The 19,836-nt window shown below is 37.3% G+C and overlaps 1 protein-coding gene across 1 annotated transcript in view; it reads left to right on the top strand.

The window, feature by feature from the left end:
• Nucleotides 1–3,634: 3,634 nt before the first annotated feature.
• Nucleotides 3,635–19,836, top strand: part of nid2a (nidogen 2a (osteonidogen)) — a 50,272-nt gene continuing 34,070 nt past the window's right edge. Inside the window, exons 1-10 of the mRNA XM_055163163.1 lie at nucleotides 3,635–3,867; nucleotides 4,459–4,644; nucleotides 4,792–4,905; nucleotides 12,377–12,478; nucleotides 12,985–13,124; nucleotides 14,828–14,960; nucleotides 15,731–16,039; nucleotides 17,489–17,597; nucleotides 19,034–19,073; nucleotides 19,406–19,515. Coding sequence (XP_055019138.1) covers nucleotides 3,661–3,867; nucleotides 4,459–4,644; nucleotides 4,792–4,905; nucleotides 12,377–12,478; nucleotides 12,985–13,124; nucleotides 14,828–14,960; nucleotides 15,731–16,039; nucleotides 17,489–17,597; nucleotides 19,034–19,073; nucleotides 19,406–19,515 — 1,450 coding nt within the window. The 5' untranslated portion in view covers nucleotides 3,635–3,660. The remainder of the gene's footprint in view (nucleotides 3,868–4,458; nucleotides 4,645–4,791; nucleotides 4,906–12,376; nucleotides 12,479–12,984; nucleotides 13,125–14,827; nucleotides 14,961–15,730; nucleotides 16,040–17,488; nucleotides 17,598–19,033; nucleotides 19,074–19,405; nucleotides 19,516–19,836) is intronic.

The following is a 19,836-nucleotide window of genomic DNA, read 5'->3' as shown; positions in this document are numbered from 1 at the left end:
TTGCGTCTTAATTGCTTCCAAGGCACATATGGGGATGTGTGTAATTTGGTAACTGATACGGTCAAGTGAGAATTAAAAAAACTTGAACCGTCATTGGTAGTTTCAAATGTACTGTGGCGGCACACACGAACATAAACTGACATTTTAGGTTATTTTGGCCCAATTTTACTATAACATTATTCTTTTTGTCATTTGATACTCTACAGTCATTAGCATTGAAATGTTGACCACACACAATGCTAATTATACATCTTGTTTTACTGCACTTTTCTTGCTCTGCTCAGTTTCACACATTAAAACTTTTTGACTGATGTGAGCTATCAAGTTATTAGGCGGTTACTGTGGCCAGTGTGTATAATAAATTCAAATCATTCTTTTGTTTCTTTCTCAGAATTTAGTAGCTCGCTCTGAAAGCATTAAAAGGGCTATTACAACTATTTCAGAAAACTCCCTGCATTTTGCTCCATTAATGCTCATCTAATTGTAATGTTTGTCTACTTTCTGTACTTCGGGATTATTCTTTGCCCATTCTTTTTCTATTATACAGTGTGGACATTTATGTTTTCCAGAATTAGACTCTAGGGAAGTAATAATATCCAAATCTCTTTGTACAATATTTTCACAATATACATCTCTCTGTACAATATTTACAATATTTTGAGGCTAACAAAACTCTGAATATGCTACTTTTTCCTTTTAAAATGCCTTGAGAACAATTAATCCAGAGAACTAAGATTTAAAAGTGCTTATAACATTTATTTCTTCATGTATTCTATGCTGAAACAGAGGAAATGATCATGGTCTATGTAGTTTCCTCTGTTTTTTATCTGTTGCTGCACCATAACTATTCATTTAAGCAAAGAAACTTGTAATTTGATATATTGTGATGGTCTACAATTTTTTTGTGTGTGAAATCTTTTTTGGTTATTGTTACATTCCTGTCAAACTCTTGTCCCAACAGTTTCAGATAGAAGTATTGGTTTAGACGTGCAAGTGCCTGGGCCAAGTAAGCAGAACTAAGTTATTCATGAAAGTAGTTGTACAAGTAGTAGTAGCAGTGGTGGACTAGTAGTAGCTGTAGCCTGTAGTACTAGTAAAGGATACTAACTGACAAACCCTACTCTTAATACTTTTTCGATTCATTATTACTGACTTGAGTTATGTTTTACAGTGTCGATATTTAGGTCTGTCATGGTAACAAATTCTGAAGTGTGATATATACTGCTGAAGTAAATATAGATGATGATTTTTGCCACTGACACAAAAACCTAAAAGCAGATTTGCACCTCAAAACATATTCTAAATCTACAATACTGGTACAAAAAATTAGCTGCAAAATAAACAGCAGAATTGTATCTGTAATCATGTAGTCATAGAAGTTATTAATTCAACCTTATGTGGCACAAATCGCACCATATATTCAAAAATAATAAAACATTTCCTAATAATGATAAGAAAATGTACACACGGTAAATACTGACCCCACAAAAATATTATTCCAACTTTTATATATTGAACGATAATTCAAAATAGTAATTATCATGGCAGGTATATCAGTACTTTTCACTTCTACTCTCTCAGCTAAGCGCAGTTGTTAATGTGCATGAGGTTACAGTTCACAACCTGTAGTTATTTATAGATTGTTCTCACAGTGGAATCCTGGGCAGGTTTTCCTCTTGCGTCATTACATGTGCTTTTACAAGACAGCTATTTTACTGTATCGTATCGCTTTACTACACTGGCATTAATTACAGCTTAGTAACAGCCCCAGTAACGATTTATGCTAATTATAGTTTGTGTAGTCACTAGTACTCCGACAATAATGGCATCAAGTTAATTGGTGTTGGATCTTAAAATGACTTATCTTAAATCTTATTCATAAGCCAACTCGTGGTGGAAGAAACACTCAATTTGTTACTAAAGTAAAAGTAACAGATACAGGAGAAAAAAAAAAAAATTCAAGTTAAAGTATTGAGGAAATAAAAATATTTAAGTAAGAGTAAAAATAAATCCTCAGCCTTTTCAGCAGATCTCAAACAAGAACGAAAAATACTTTTACTTTTCAGCCCTCTTTAAAAATGTAGCAGAGTAGAAAGTACAGATACCTGCTCTCAGATGTAGTGAAGTGAAGTAAAAGTAAAAAGTGTCCACATTAAAATGTACTTAAGTTAAGATAACTACAGTTTTTATTTAGTTCTTCACTACTTTTACTTCATTAAATTCCACCACTGGTAACATCTCCAGTAACAATTTGTGTTAATTATAGTTTGTGTAGTCACTAAGTCTGAAAATAACAGCAGTGAAGTTAATTGATTCCTGGATTTTAAAATCTCTCTTATCTTAAATCTACACTTAAGCAGGTGCCATTGATCCAAGTGGCACAGAAGCTTTAGACGAATGCTTTATTGAATGTCTAATGTAATTACCCATGAAGGCTCAAACCCACAGCTCATAAAGTCTGCTCATGGCTTTGTTGATGGAGTCGCTGACCATGCTGTTGTATTGTTCACCTCTGGGGCAGTGTATTCTACCATTTTATATGCCAAAGCTATGCACTGTCCCTTATGTCTGTGTGTGTATGTGTATCTATGTGTGTGGTTTGCCTAATGGTCTACATCTGAATCATTGATGAGTTTATTGATTTAGTGAGCAATGATCTGATGTACAAAATGGAAAAGGTGAAATGGCATACAGAAGTTGACATTTCAGCCAATAACACTGCAATAGGCTATACAGCATATACCAGGGCACATATATGCAGAATAGTGGGCTGTCATTATACCACATGAGAACCACAGTGTAGGCTTTATAGTTTTACCAGAATTGGAACTGAATCAGCGATTATGTGATGTGACTAGGTTTACAGTTTTATACTTGTCTTTGTCTCCACCTGCTGGTTTGTATCTGTAAGTACAACATAAATTAAGAGTCACTGAGCTTCATTGCTGATACTTGACAATACATAACATTTCTCCGTGATAAAATTACTAACGATTTTTTTTAAGTTGTGGTTAAGATTTTTTTTGTTTTGTTTTGTTTTTTTCTCCGAGTGCATGTATTTATTAATTAAATTTTTTTTCCTCGTGCATGTATTTTTCGGTTCACGTTTTTTTTTCTATTCCCTTTTCCCTACAGGCCTTGCGCGTAAAACTACACAGTTTTTACATAAATGCAAAACGACTAAAAGATATGAGGACACGACTGTTGCAATGCTTTATGTGAGCACTACGTGGCGCCAAATACCTACTGATTGCGGTAGAGTTTGCTTTTGTGCCACAGTCACAAAACTCTCAGTGATTGAAAAGTCATGGAGCATGTTTATTTGAAATTCAATCAGGTTATCGCTTTTCGTAGTAAACATTTAAGTATCCTCTATATGCACTATTATTGTTAACTTTAAATTCACTTTAATTTGAAAAAAAAATATACATGCATTTGGATTTAAAATACACCGTTTGCCTTTTGTTAAATTTGAGCCAGATGTTACCTCCTCACTCTTCCTCCTATTCCAACCTGCTGTCGATCAACTCACGTCAACCAATCAGAGCGTGCCTGAAGTTGCGCTCGCCCCACCCTCTTAGCGGACTATCAGAGGCCGTGGAGAGGAGCGCGACTTGTCTCAGTCCATCCGTCCCGCTCTCTCAGGTCCGGAGCTCAAACATGGACAGGGGACAAGCGCTGGCCGTGTGGCTGCTCTGCTGCTGCGGCAGTCTGCGTGTGGTCACGGGCATCCACAGAACCGACATGTTCCCCTATGGCTCTCTCAGTGGAGATCTCATTTTAGCTGAAGGCGACGATGAGACGTCCAAAGTGCTGACCCTGCCAAGACCCCTGTACTTCTACGACACGTCCTTCCCTCAACTATATGTAAGTATACTTTTATTACAGTCATGCTTCTGTTGTTTTGAGCACTTAGTTACCTATCTTCATTCAGGTGATACCCAAAACTTTTATAGTTTTTATATATTTTGCTATAGTTGACTATGCTAAGAGTTGATGTCTCAAAATGCAGTGTAATATATAGACCTATCATATTAGATTAGCTTCAGAATGCCTGACTATGTTGTTTTATAAATGACTGCTTACATTTCTCTTGTAACAAATGGCGTTGCTTTTTAGGCCAATCTAAACATATTTCATTCAACAGTTGGGATGATTTCTACAGAGAGGCTATAATAACAAATCTCCATCAGATTCCTATTAAAAGTCAGTCAGTTCAGTGTGTGACTACTTGTTGTAAAATTGTCCAGTGTACAACATTTTGAGAAGATTGCACTATACAAGGGAGCCGTTTGGGGCTTAGGGGAGGTAGTAGTGATTTACAGAGGATTCTACAAGTCTATTAAGTTGTTATTGCTGTTCAAAATGGAAATCCAGTGGTTTTATGAAGGGATAAATTGAGATGACTGAACTTGACTGAAATGTGCCTAGTTTAACTTTAACTCTATCTCTCTCTAGGTGGCTACCAATGGCATCATCTCGGCTCAGGACCTCCCCATGGAAAAGCAATATGTAGACGATGGCTTTCCGACTGATTTTCCTGTTGTAGCTCCTTTCCTTGCTGATATCGATACAAGCAACGGACAAGGGCAGATCTACTATAGAGTAACTGAAACGCCCAGTGTGCTCAACAGAGTGGCCAGGGTAAGAAAGCTCATTTTTTAGCTTGTACGTTCAAATAATGCTTTTTTGTTAATAACTACATTCAATTTCCTTTCATCAATTTTCATTAGTTTAAACCATTTCACCATTCATTTTCCCATTAATTCATTCAAACATTTGCTCATCCAGGAAGTGAACAGAGGTTTCCCAGATGCAAGATTCGCTCCCACGCACGCTGTAGTGGCAACTTGGGAAAATGTGGCCGCGTACGAAGATGATCCCAAGAAACGGCCAACCAACAAGGTAAACACCAACAAATATTTGTCATTTTGTTTTGCTGAAGAGACAGTCAAATTCCTGGAAACTGTGCATCGCTCGTAATCTGGCTAAAGTGGGGGGTCTTGTTTGTAATCCTCGGTCCCCTCCTAATCTGCCTCTTAACCTTTTCCGAGAGGTCATAGGTCATCTGCGGGGGTCATCAAAGTGGCCCCCGTTCCAGTCATTTACACCCCCCTCTCCGGTTCACACACTATACGCAGGTAAAGGCTTCACGCTTGGATTGACTCCCACTTCCTCCCCAGTTAATAAATGTATTTGGGGACATTAGTTTGCATTGTGTGTCTGAAGGAAGATTTAGTGGGACCCCCTGTATAAAGAGAAGCATGTAGGGCGTGCTGATCAAACGGGACTTTGTTGTTGGCAGCGCGCAGCGTGTGGGATGGAGCGATGAAGGGGCTGGTGGTTTAGGCAAAAAACACCAAGGAGATGGCTGTTTACTCAAAGTTCATTTAAGGCTTCCTCCTCTCTTCCTCCATTGACAAAATTGACATTTAGTGCAGAAGTTTAGTGCGCTTTTTGTAACCCTTAGAGAAAAGACAAGAATGGGAATTTATGTCAGATGCCCTTCCAGACAGGACACTTAAGTCTTGCTGTTTGTCCGGGTTTAGAACTGGCATAAAGTTAACGAACCAATGAGGTGGAATGTGTGTGCATGTAATATACAAGTATTTTATGGCCCCTACTGATTAGATTAGCCAAATTTAGCTTCAAGTTTACATTTCTAAATAGTCCCTTAGCATACAGACGCTTTACAAACACAGCTTTATCTGTTCTTCTTATCATTATCACTCTTTCTACCACCCAAATTCCTATCTGCTTTAAATTGACACAGTTTAAAAAGCTCCTGATACAGCCCCCTTTGCATAGTATGGCTTGGGACTGGCACAATGGATAGAGGTGTGATAAGATAAGCTTAGATTTGCCTTGTTTTTTTGCAATTAGCATGGAATCACTGCTTACCTAGTTTATTCTAGTCTGCTCCCTTCGCTTTCCCAAATTCTAAGGGCTGCCTGTTTTGCAATTTTAAAGGTCCTATATAGTTCAGTAGAGATTGGCAATTCCAGGGTGGAAATGATCCAAATGATTCTAGTGAAGGTGCGTGGAATTTAAAAACACACTGGAGCACTTCCAGTATTACCACATGACATCACAAGTGCTTTCAGCTAAAGCTTAAATAAGAAGGATTTGATAAACATGTGTGAATGAACCAAAACACAACTCCGGGTTTGTGATGAGGAAACAACTTTGTAACACAGATCAGAAAACAGCATAATACGGGCCCTTTAAAAACAAGGATTGTCAGATAGTACTACTCTGCCCTGTTTCGGCCTAGGATTTGCCCCATTGCCCCCTCTCTTGATAGCATCTTTCTTTGAAGTCACTAGCCAGAGGGGTAGATTTGGGGCGGGTGGTATGTCTGTGAGAACTGATTAACGTAGGTGTGTGCTTGTCACTAGGGTCTGCACCATTGAAAAGTAAAAAGGGGGAGGGGACCCAAATGCTGCAGTGATAGAGCTTTGGTAACAGGACAGGGGTGAAGATTGGTTCTCACACTTCTTGAGTAGACACATGTTTTTCTTTGAAATTAGCCACTTAAATGGACTGCTATCATAATTGGCATGTAATTACTTCCCTTTTGAGGGCTAACACACAGCCTGTTGTATCTGCTACTATGTTGAGGGTTTGCTAATGACTAAACCCATTTACACAGAGACTTTGGCCTTCTGTGTGTCATCAGTAATGTTTAGCTTAAATTTCTGCTTTTACGTGACCATTTTATTGCTTCGAATCACAGCGTCAATTAAAGCATTAGGAATAATTTTAGGTTATGGAGTTTTCCAATAGCACACAATAAAGGTCTTAAAATACACACAATTGTCTCTTGTAGCTGTAATGTCATGTAACATACAACATGTTGTAACAGCATCAAAAGACATACTTGGAGTTGTGTTTAATTTCATCCACACATATTTGAGTAACTCTTTATTATTAGTTTGTCTACATCTCCAAAGCTCAAAATGCTCTGTTCCACCTTGTGATGTCATGTAATCATAGTTTTCAAGTTAATATCTACATTTTACTATACCCATATCTAGTTCAGTAGAAATTGGCAATTCCCAGGCTGAAATCAACCGAATGATTCTAGTGAAGGTGTAGGAGTTTAAAAACACAGTGGAGCACTTGCTATATTACATCATGACATCACAAAGTGGAACAGTGTTTTCAGTTTGAGAGAAGAACTCAGCCTAAACATGCAGGGCTTGGGTGTCAAATTGAATGAAACAAAAAGCAACTCTAGGTACGTTTGTGATGAGGAAACAACAGCCTAATATTGGCCCTGTAAAATGAATTCAAAATGACAGCTATGCACACTTGAACTTGTAACCGTAGTATCAAAGCCAAGGCCATTTCAATTTGCCAAAACACTCCCCAAAGACAGCTAGCCTCTCCACAATAGCTACATATTTGTCCAGGGCATGTTTGCTTACTTTGGGACCTCTTGCAGTGACATGGAGCGCCCCCTTCAAATACTCATCAGGACTCAAAGCACAGGCTGTTTATATTTGAATCCTTGGTGGACTTTTTGATTTGACTTTAAACAGTCCCTAATAATAAGAGCTCAAATAACCCTTCGTACTTAGATTTGCGGCCGGGCGCTGGACATGGCAACATTTCGTCATCGCTAATTACTGGTAGAGTCATTGGCTTCTGGTTTAGTGGCAGCAGCATGCATCAAACTCGCCAACCATTCATGTCTAAGAAAAGCAGTTATATTTTCCACCACAGAGTTGATTATAAAAGCATTTCAAAGTCTTCAGAATATTTCATCATACGGAGAACATTTCATAGTTGTAGGAAGTACAAGTAGGAATGGCAGAGGGTCAAGTATTGCTCAAATGTGAATTTACTGTAAAATTAAACTCCTCAAATACATACCTGGGGTTGTGTTTTGTATCATTCATACATGTTTGAGTAATCCTTTATTATTAGTCTGTCTACATCTCCAAAGCTCAAAATGCTCTGTTCCACCTTGTGATGTCATGAAGCAGTAATTTAGTAGCTTATTAGAAGTCAAGTTGCCTTTGAGACTGACTATTTTAGAGCTCAAATGATCCAAATGATTCTAGTGAAAGTGTGGAGTTTTAATAACACAGTGGAGCACTTCTTACCACATGACATCACAAGGTGGAGTGTTTTCTGTTTGAGAGAAGAACACAGCCTAATATACTGTATATGCAGGATTTGGTGTTAAACATATGTGAATAAAACAAAACACAATGCCGGAACATTATATATTATAGCACAGAACAGAAAACAGTGTAATAAAAGCCTGATATAATCTTTCACAATAACCCAATTTCTGGACATTAACATTGACAGAAAGAGTGACCAAGAATTTTTGGCATAGTCTTGTCTTATGTGTCCATGTACTAGTATGTATGATGTAGTTGCACATTTTTTGGCAGTTCCCACGGTGTAGACTTCTCAGTTGGTCGCACTCTGGTGAGGCTGGCAACTGCTCCACAGCTGTTCCGTGTCTCCACTCATTTCTGCTGCGCTGTCTGTGGCCCAAAAACTTTGAAAACCCACAAGCAACAAATAAGCTCTTCACAACACTCCTGCTTTTCCTGCTACGAGAGTGGGATCAAGCCCGGATAATTATTACATGATCCGCTACATTTGAAACAGCCAGTTGGTTCACTTAACTCCGGTTTACTTTATGTCTGGGTTAGAAGACTCGCTCGCACTGCTAATATAATCAAAACAGAGGAAGCTATGAATGAGTTGAATTTATCTAAATGCTAAACAATTTTAAACACTGCCGTAATAAATTGTGTTGTTTAGTAACAGATGACTAAGGCCATATTACGGTTTATAAAGTGTACGTGGAGTTGAGACATATGCTTTTTGCTGTGAATTAAAGGTCCTATATTACGCAAAACTGACTCTTGTGAAGTTTAAGCCAGGTTATACATGTTAGCGTAATCCTTTATTATTTGTCTGCAACTCCATAGCTCAAAATACTTTGTTCCACTTTGTGATCCAAAAGATTCTGAAGGTGTATGAAGTTTAAAAACACAGTGGAGCACTTTTTTATTACCACATGACATCACAAGGTGGATTTTCAGTTTAAGAAGAACTAAGAAGCCTAAATATACAGGATTTGTGTGATAAAGATGTAGGAATGAAACAAAATGCCATGGGTATGTTTTTGATGAAGATACATTATAACATAGATCAGAAAATAGCATAATATGGACCCTTTAAATTAGCCATACATGCATGACAGTAGTAATCATTTTTTTAAAGTTGTGAATTACAATTTTGGGAGAAAAATATCACATTAAATCCGTTTAAGCAATTAATTAACTTCAGATGAGCCAGATTTGTAGTGTTACAAAACCACTCTTCCATAAAATAACCCATGAGACACTTACAGGTCTGCTTTAAGTCACCACTAACATTAAAAAATCAGCAAGTAAGTGCTAAAATAACATTGTACCTTTTCATTAATGAAGACCCATTATCTGAATACACTTCCTGCTTTTACACATTTGCTTTTATCTACCATGTTGTGTTTTGGGAGACCCCCTAATGCTGTCATCACCCCCAGATTCAAAACAGTCACGACAGCAAAGACTTGGGGGGATAGGCACCTGAATCTGGGAGTGTTAGGACAGCACAGCCTTTTACAAGAGGTGTGATGAAACGCCCTTGGGAGTAAACAGAAAGAGAGAGACACCAGAGGGAGAGGTTTTAAAGGGGGGGTTGAGACGTCTCCGTGCCCCACACACATCAGCTCTTCTCTGGCCCTCGTGGTCTTTGATGTGTTGGCAGCAATTTGTTGTCCTCCAGCTGTGAGTGTGTAAAGAGGACCAGAGATAGTATGTGAAAGCAGAGAAGACTAGACACACAAGCTGGAGATGGCCACACAGGTATTAGAGAGGGGAGATAGGACTCAAAGTATGTATATTAATGTTTTAAGATAAAGCAAGAGAACCGCTATCTGTCCAATACAGTGTCTATTTTCTGATCTATATTTTAATGTTGCTCCCTTATCATACCTGGGGTTCTGTTTTGTTTCAGGCACACACTGAACAAACAAATCAAACATCTCTCAAACAGAAAACACTCTCTGCACACTTTCAGCTCAGGAATTGCCAATCTTTACTCAGCTAAAGGTAAAAGGTATCTCTTCATGACATCACAAGGTGGAACAGAGCATTTTGAGCCTTGGAGATGAAATAAAGGATTACTTAAACATGGCAAAGCTCACAAGAGTCAGTTTTGGGTCATTTAGGACCTTTATAAAACAGCCATAAAATAAAACTTATTTAAAAATATAAAATAATTATGGATTCAAAATTAGGCATTAAAACTACAAGATTTATTAGAATGTTAAAATGTACTTTGAAGGAAAAAAGGTAAAAAAGCTGTTTAAAAAAAGTTAAAATTTTGAGCAAATCATCATTACACACATGGCTATTTTATGCTATATTTCCATCACAAATAAGGTTTTACATTCTAGATTAGCCAAGTGCTAAGATGCTTAAAGTGACCAGATGACATTCATCAAAGCATGCATAACTTGAAGTGGTAAATCTGCGTAGCCAATATTCACACACATAAATCCAAATCTAATTCTGGATCTAAACCTGGACTAGATGAGGACTGAACTAGGACTAGAACAGGATTAGAGCAGAACCAAACGAGTGGTCAGTGAATGTGAGAGTCAATTGTCTGTTGTTATTGCATTGGTCCTGCAAATAGCCATTGTGTAGTTGTTTGCTGCCTCGGGCTAAAGGCACCTCACCTGGGTCATGTTACAACAGTGGTGGATGACGTACTCAGTTTTATTACTTAAGTAAAAGTACAGATACCGTGGCAAAAGATTACTCAAGTAAAAGTAATGAACAAATCTAGAAGTCGAAGTATTTAAGTACCTGTTTAAAAATTTTGAGTAAGAGTAAGAAGTAAAAATATTTTGCAGAGAATTTTAGATATTTAAAGCATCAAATATAGTGATTTTAATTTTTCTTTTTTTTAATGTTCAATTGATTTCTGAACATTTCTAGCTGTTTATATGTATTTGGTTTGAGCAAAGTTGAGACTTTTAACTAATTTCAGCAGGCCTCAACCCATAAAGAAAAGTACTTTTGGCTTTTCAGTTCAGATCTAAAATATAGTGGAGTAAAAAGTACAGATACATGCTCTCAAATGAAGTAAAATATCCACTGTAAAACTTAAGTATAGCACAGATAACTAAAAATTTTATTTAAGTATTGTACTTTTATTTTTATATTGTTACTTTCCATGGCTGTGTTACAGTTAGCAGAAGGAGAATTGGCAACATTAACAAGAATACAAAGTCTAGCCTGAAACACATCTTGCTGGCATATGTTACTTGTTTATTATTCTCATTTTAATTTTTTTGGGCTTTTACGCATTGAACTGCTATCATTAAATTGGTCTAACTTAGTATATCAGTTAACACTCACTCAATTTTACCCCATTATCTTCAGTTATTTTATACTTTGCAGGACTTGGATGCAACTAAAAAGCACGCCGACTTATATAACAGCAATAATAACCAAGAAACCAAAATCCAATGCGCTTTAGCTCCACCGTCTCTCGGACCCCCTCCCAACTAATTACACCGTGCCCATAGGCTGCGGACAATCCCACGCCCACCTACATGAAGAAGATAGCTTAAAGATGTTGATGTGAATAATTAGGGATACGCACACACACACATGCATTTTTTTTGTATAGGTTGGGGGGGACATCTGCGGGTGGTTGTGCTACAGCTAGACGTCATTACAATACCAGTGCCTATTGTAATAATGTCTGGTGCTTTACGCATTGCAACATCGTGGTGAAAGAAGGCCAGACGCACAGGAAGCCAGCTGTGGATCTGCACATCTGGACTGGGGGTTGAGACAGAGATAGAGAAGACAGGGAGAGAAAAGTGAATTAAGATTATGAGAGGAAAAAAAAAAAAGAAAACACCGAAACACTAACGTTTTTCAAATGTGGCTTGTTTTATAGTCCAAATCCCACATAAAGGTGGTAACATGTTTCCAAATCCTGAAATCTTGCCATAAAATCGCATGTTAAACTGTCACTGTGAAGTTACCGTGCAATAGGCCAGCTGGTTAGGTCAGTGTGTCAAATGACAATGGGGGGGACATACGCAGAAGAGAATTAGGAGTGAGAAGTCCTGACACGAAAGAAGAGGAAGAGGAGGAGACGGGGGAGGAGAGGAAGGTGTGAAGTTTAAATATGTAGTCTAGGTGTTAATAGATTTAGAGAGCACTTGAGTAAAGATGACTGTATACCCCGACACTAGAATTACCTCTATCCAAACAGCTGGTCTCCTGTCTGGTACCCCTGCTTCCAAATGAATGACATATTGTTTTTTACCTTTACGCAGGTCAATACGTTCCAGGCTGTTATTGGGTACGATGAGAGAGATTCATATGTTGTCTTCCTCTATCCTGAAGATGGCTTGAATTTCTTTGGGACCAGGCCAAAGGTAAGAGTGCAGACAAAGGACTTTGATATAGTGCATAACGGGACTGCAAAAAATTTGAATGGACACAATAACCAACTCTTTTTAAGTACCATATTTTTTTCTATTAACATATATACTACATATATACTATAAAAAAATCTGCAAACCTTGTAAGTTTAAATCTGCACAAACATGTACTGAAATGTGATTCTTGTAGGACTATTAAATTGCCATTTCATAATTTTATATTTTTGTTACTTATTCTGGGTATGGCATTTGCATATATTCATATAATTATGCCTTTTTTGACACCCGTCACTTGTTTTTTGCTACTTTTTTTAAAATTACCATTTAAATTTTTGCTCTTTTTTATTATAATTATAATATATTGTGGTGTGTGAGCTATTGTGTCCAAATAATTTCCCCTGTGGATCAATACTGTTAGTCTAAGCCTAATACTTGTCAGATATTTTTTCTAAATCTCTATTCTCTAAGCTGGCCTTAACATTGCTTTTGTGTGTTCAAAGGAGTCCTATAATGTGGAGATTCAGCTTCCTGCTAGAGTGGGCTTCAGCAGAGGAGAAGTGGCGTATTTTGTCTTTTCCAGAACAGAGGGGCCCCACTACAGTGTGACAAGTGATGAGCAGAGTGTGAAAAACCTCTACCAGTGAGTAGAAAACCCTTATTAACTTTGATAGATGTTGTCCAGCACATACTAGAAGCCTCTCTTATACTGCTTCCTTGTGACAATGTATAATATGAGGTAAGATATACACTACCAGTCAAAAGTTTGGAAGCACTGTTTAATGTATTGTTCTTTTTTTATTTCTATGATTATCTGCATTGTAGATTCTCACTGAAAGTATCAAAACTATGAGTGGCAGCCTCTCTTATACATGCTTTTTCCTTGTGGCAATGTACATATTATACTATGAAGAAAGACATACACTACCAGTCAAAAGTTTGGACGTACTTTTTCAATTATCGTTCTTCTTTATTTCTATGATTATTTGTATTGTAGATTCTCACTGAAAGCATCAAAACTCTGAATGGATACATAGTAGGAAACAAAAAATGAACTCAAAATATCTTGGAACTAAATTTTTAAAAACGAGACAACCTTTGCTTTGACCGTGGTTTATACTTTTTGCATTTTTGACCCAGATCAGGCACAGCTGTGATTTGAAAACCATTTCAGGAGACTTCCTTTAAGAAACTCACACTCAAGTCCAAGGGTCTGCAGCACTGGATTTGAATATAACTTATAATATAAGCTTCCTTATCTATGTTATAATCATTTCATCTCATATCTGGAGTTGTGTTTTGTTTCATTCCCACATGTTAAACACACAAACCCTACATATTTAGGCTGAGTTGTTCTCTTAAACAGGAAACACTCATTGTGATGTCATGTGGTAATGTTGTGTGTTGTATTTTTAAACTTTATAAACCTACACTAGAATCATTTCAGACCTGGATTTGCCAGTCTCTACTGAACAAAAAGGAAAGGAAAGTAAAAGGAGCTATTAATTGAAAACTACCGCTTCATAACATTACAAGATGGAACAGAGCATTTGAACTTTGGGGGCTCTTGACAGACTAATAATAAACAGTTACTCCAACATGTGTGAATGAAAAAAACACAATTCCAGCTATGGTTTTGGTGAGGGAATAACATTCTAACATCACTAAAAGCTCACAAGAGTCAATTTTGTGTAATATAAGACTTTTACCTTTTTTCTTTGCTATTTCATTCCACATATTTTACAGATCATATATTTGATGTCTTGTGTCTAAAATGTTGAAAACAGTAAACAAACAAAAACACTGAATAAGATGGTCTGTCTAAAATTTTCACTGATAGTGTTACAGTTACAAATGACTGATTAAGTTCTATCTGTCTATGAAAGACAGTATTACCTTTTTTGCTCACTTGCTACTGTGGCTAGTTCTTTTTCGATAGTTTCTAACGCAATTTCCACTTGCCACAATTATTTTAACATTTTTGCATGTGATTATATAATTGGTTTGTTTTTGAAAATCATCAGGAAAAGGGTGCGGTCACGTCTATTGTTTCAGTTTTATGACGTCTAAAATGCTTGTGTTTCTATTTCATTTTGTTTTTTGACCAGATGTGTAGATGTGGTTTGGTCCAGTTCTGGTCCTGTTCTGGTCCGAGTTTAGTTTCTGGTTGAGTCCCAGTGTATTCCCAATTTTGTTGTGGTGCTCAAGTATGTGTCAAAACCATCTGGCAATTTGTAATCTTCCAACATTTGGCTAGTGCTAATAGTGGCTATTGCTTCATTGTAATTTTTTATCTGTAAATGTATACAACTTTCTAAAATATGTTTGTTTGTTTTTTTTCTCAAGGGTTGGCAATACTGGAATTCCTGGAGTTTGGCTTTTTCACACTGGAAACCGTTACTCTTTCAACAACATCGTACCTGCCTCTTTCGGTGGACTTCTGGCCACTTCCCCACCGAGAGGATTTGAGTTTGTCTTGGTAAATTCACTTCTTTATTGAATTATCATCTTAAACAAGCGCTTTGGTTAACATTTCATTATCACTGCTCTTTCAGTCTTTTAATGATTCAGGATTACTAATTACTTAATTGTTACCCTAACCCTAATTAAAGGGCCCATATTATGCTATTTTCTGATCTTTGCTGTACAGTGATGTTGTTTCCTCATCACAAACAAACCTGGGGTTGTTTTGTTTCATTCACACACAAACCCAGAAAATTTAGGCTGAGTTCTTCTCTCAAACAAAAAGCACTCTGTTCCACTTTGTGATGTCATGCGCTAACACAGGAAGTGCTCCACTGTGTTTTTAAACTATACACCTTCACTAGAATCATTTGGATGATTTCAGCCCTGGAATTGTCAATCTCTAATAAACAAAAGGTAAAAGGTAGCTGTAAACTTGAAAACTACCACTTCATGTCATGGAACAGAGCATTTTGAGCTTTAGAGATGTCCAGCCCAGTAATGCATGATTACTCAAACGTGTGTGAATGAAACAAAACACAACTCTGGATATGTTTTTGAGGAGGTAACAGGATTCTAAAATGACTTAAAGCTTACATGAGTCAGTGTTGCTTATGAGAACCTTTAAGTACTAGTTACTAAGCCTGAATAATGCTTAATAAACTATCTGGTCATTATGAATGAAGTCTTTGTTCAGGCTTTTATTAAGGCTAATTAAGGTGTAGTTACAAAGTGGTACAGCTATTTCATGTACTAATTTAATGGTATGATCTTTTTCTTCTCAAGGAGTCCACCACTCCAGAGTACGCTGAGCTCGAGGAATATTCGGATAACAATTACAGCCCAGATGACGATGAAGAAGAAGATTACCCTGAGAATGGTGGGGACCCCGAGTATCCAACAGCACCCGTGGGAGGAAACCCCTCAGAGCCTGTTGAACCTGGTGTCACCCATGCACCCCCAACTGAAGACTCACCTGCCCCACATAGCACTGAAGATGTTCCAGTGACGGAGCCTAGTGAAAGGCCTCAAGTACCGCCCAGGCAGTATGCTCCTCCCCCACTGCGCAAGGAGACAGCGAACGCACCACCACAGGTAAGTAATGTGGATCCAATCACCAGTTAAAACTATTACAAATACAGTGATGGAAAAAGTTAAAGTAGTAAAGTGCAGTACTTAAGTACTTAAGTTTTAGGCATCTGTACTTTACTTAAATACATTTTACAGGGGATACTTTTTACTTTCTACTTTCTACTAAAAGTATTTTTTGTTATTGTTTGAGACCTGCTGAAAAGGCTGAGGGTTTAAATTTAACACATTTGTAGTTTGAGCAAACAAAAAATACAAATAAAAACAGTGAGGGAAAAAAAATCTATTCTATCTATTCAACTGTGCGGAGGGTCCCTGCGGTAAAAAACAAAGTAAGGACCGACTGCTGCCCCCAGGACCGCCCCTGGTTATAGACCTTCCTGCAGAGAGATTTTGTAGTTTATCTTCTATAGTTACATTCTTTTAGATAACTCTTGAAGATGTACTTTTACTTTGTCTCAGATGATGTTCTACCATTATAAAATATTTTATTTTCCCAGAATACAAAAATTGCTTACTTTCCTCTTCATGTTTCTTTAATTAAACAATCTTTGAAGCATATGCATCTGGTACAAATTGGGAAACTATCGCACCAATCTTTTTTGTGTTTTTTGAAAATGCCCGTGGGGAGGCCATGTCTGCTTGTGTGGCAGCATGTTTTATATTTACTCCAAAAGATCAGTTAACTAAAAAGGGGGTTTTCAGATGGCAGTGTTGTAAGTTGTGTCATGGATTTCATATGTAATGATTTGAAACTGTAGTCTGTTTGGTGCCATCTGAGGTTGAAAAACATGCATATTTGGGGTCATTGTAATGCCATTATTAAAAAGCATTGAAATTTGTAAGTTGTAAAATCATCACGCCTGGTGTTTTGTTTGTTGTTGTGTTTCATTCACACATGTTTAACACACAAACCATGCACATTTAGGCTGAGTTCTTCTCAGAAAACAGAAATCACTCACTTGTGACATCATTTGATAATATTAATACAGGAAGTGTCCACCATGTTTTTCAACTGCATACACATTCACTAGTATCGTTTGGATCATTTCAGTTACTCAAACATGAGTGAATGAAACACAACACAACTCCAGTTATGTTTTTGGTGAGGTAACAACATTCTAACATGACTTAAAGCTCACAAGAATCAATTTTGCATAATAAAGGATCCTTAAACATTACAATACATAAGAGGTTACTGTGTTATTTCCTAAATTTAATTTATATTTTTAAAGTTTACCAAAGGTGCTCTGTGTAACATTTCTAATATGCCATCTGCTTGTCTCTAGGGAGGTCTTATTGCTTTGCTTAGAATGTTCCACAGTATAGCATTAAACTTGTATAACTCCTCTGAGACTGGTAATAGAGGTCACAGCTCAGATCTGTGGATCTGTGGAACCATGGGTCAGCTTACAGTAAGAATGCATAGCTTCAAGGTAATATTTGTCTGTTTAGGTCCCTCTTGAAGTTGTGGATGTGTACCCTCCTCCCCCCAGCGACCCCCACCTTTCCCCTGGCGGGCACGTGGTCAATGTGGATGAGGACGAAGTCTTTGACACGGGAGGTAAGAAAGCTAAACAGATTCTGAGTTCATGAAATTCTGATCACCAAGAAAAGGGGAAAAGCAAAACTCCAAAAAAACTACGCAAAACTGCCAAACCTCAGCCCCGTCTACAGCAGCTTGCAGCACAATACAGTCGTTGTGAGAGACTTCCAGGTGTGTCTGACCCACTCCCACCAAGTTCTGCCTTGAAAATGAACACTTTCTCTGTCCTTTTCCTGGTTACATAATGATCAAATCCCCTCTGCGTAGTAGGAAATAATCTAACGTAATTTAGTCCAACTTAAAACTGTTGAAATGTGAAGAACTGCCAGTGTATTTTCAAAAAAAAGACATTATAGTTGTTGTAATCTTTCCCCAGTGAATTCATGGTCACTGCGAAAATATCCTGACTTCCTGTGTTGCTTGTGTATCCATGAGATGCCCCTGTAGGAATAGAGAATGTGGGTCCCAAGGCGGGGCAAATAGACAAATAGTGACTGTTCAATGGGGGAAAATGAGTCAGTCAAATGCACACTGAGGAGTTATGTGAGTTTACTGGGGTTGCCTGAGTGCAGTAAACTTGAAAATGACAAGTAAAAATGAATCTGACTTAAAGTATGCAGAAGTTTTTAGGAATGGGATAAGATCTTCTGCCACAAGATTGTACATACATGAGTTAAAACTGGACTGGACAAAACAGATTATGTGATGGAACAGTAACAGCAGCATAACGCACCAAAAAGCAGTACTAGAATGGCAACTAAAATATGAAATAAAATTTAAAAAAAAAAATGTGAGGCCAAAATTGGGAACTGGATTGCACAATTTGTTTATTATAAAGAATGTCAAATCTCATTTTGTCTCGTATTGTGGAAATTGTATCTCGTCCCACCCCATCTGATACTCATTATTAAAAATGCTATTTTTCAAAATAATAAAAAAATATTAGAAATATATATATAATTTATTTAATGTTACCATGAGTTCTATTCTACCTCTGTTGTGAAGTTAAAGTTAAGGTACACTTAATTAAGACTATTCTAAAACTATTAAGGAAATGCAAAACTTTTGTCCTGTCTATGTGATTTCCTATAGTACAGGTACTGATCAGCATCTAGTTTTGATAAATATTTGGGATATGACAATCTTACTCAGGCTTACAGTGTCTATCTCACTCAATGCCATCTTTATGTTACACAACTGGATTTCATGTGTATCTTTGGAGGGGATTCCCATAGAAGAACAGCTGGTTTCCATCCATATCTGTTCTCAAGCTTTAAACAGTTTAAGTCTTTGTTTATGTCCTTTTAATCCTTTAACTTGACTTACTTACTTGTCAGTGTTTCCATACATGGTCACATCCTTTTTAAAAAGAAAAACTGACAAACTCATGTTATGTATATCTTTTTGCACTTGTCATCATTAAACTAAATCTTACCGTTCTGTTGACATTACAGTGATTCAGTACACCACTGAGAATAAGGAAACATGTGCGAGGTAAGTTTATTCATAATTTTAATATGGCTGGTGCTAGACAGTAGGCTCTGGAAGTACAGTTTGCTGTGATTAGTCGAGTGAAGTTAATTTGGAGCAGAGTATGAGTATGACTTAATTAACGTGTTAGCAGTACCTTTAAAAACATATTTTACTAGCCTTTTCCCAACATACAACAAAAAAGGTAACATTTTAGGCCTGTGCAATAGAAATGTACTCATTACCACAGAAATAGTGGTTTGTCATCACTTCAGGTCATCTGGAGCTGACTATCTATGACTAACCTTTTAATAATCTGAAACTTGTTTAACTGTTTACTGACTTTTTCCCAACAGATTTCAACAACAATGTTCCCAGAACGCCATCTGCTCCGACTATGACACTGGTTTCTGTTGTCACTGCAAGTCTGGTTTCTATGGAAATGGACGCCAATGTCTTCCTGATGGTAAGATTTCTTTAGAATTATTTTATTATAAACATACTAGGCCTGAGTGCAGACCAAACTGACTGAGAATGCATTTTATTTTATTAAATTACATGTTTTTATTGCTCAAAAAATACCTTGAGTAACATGCATTCTTATAGTGACAGGGCTTGCCTCTCCAAAGATCTGACCTGTAAAGGGTGAAGTATAGTTCTGCGTCAACTCAACGTGCACTGCCGCTGTCGCCTTGTTGCCGTCGTTTTAGATTTATGGATCTGCGTCGAGGTCTCTGCACCGCAAAGTAATTCACTGCCAAAACGCTAGGGGGCAACGATATCTGTC

Source organism: Boleophthalmus pectinirostris, unplaced genomic scaffold, assembly GCF_026225935.1.
Source record: "Boleophthalmus pectinirostris isolate CB_2022bp ecotype Guang Dong unplaced genomic scaffold, ASM2622593v1 HiC_scaffold_11, whole genome shotgun sequence".
Lineage (NCBI taxonomy): Eukaryota > Metazoa > Chordata > Actinopteri > Gobiiformes > Gobiidae > Boleophthalmus > Boleophthalmus pectinirostris.
This window is presented reverse-complemented; position numbering and strand designations above follow the sequence as displayed.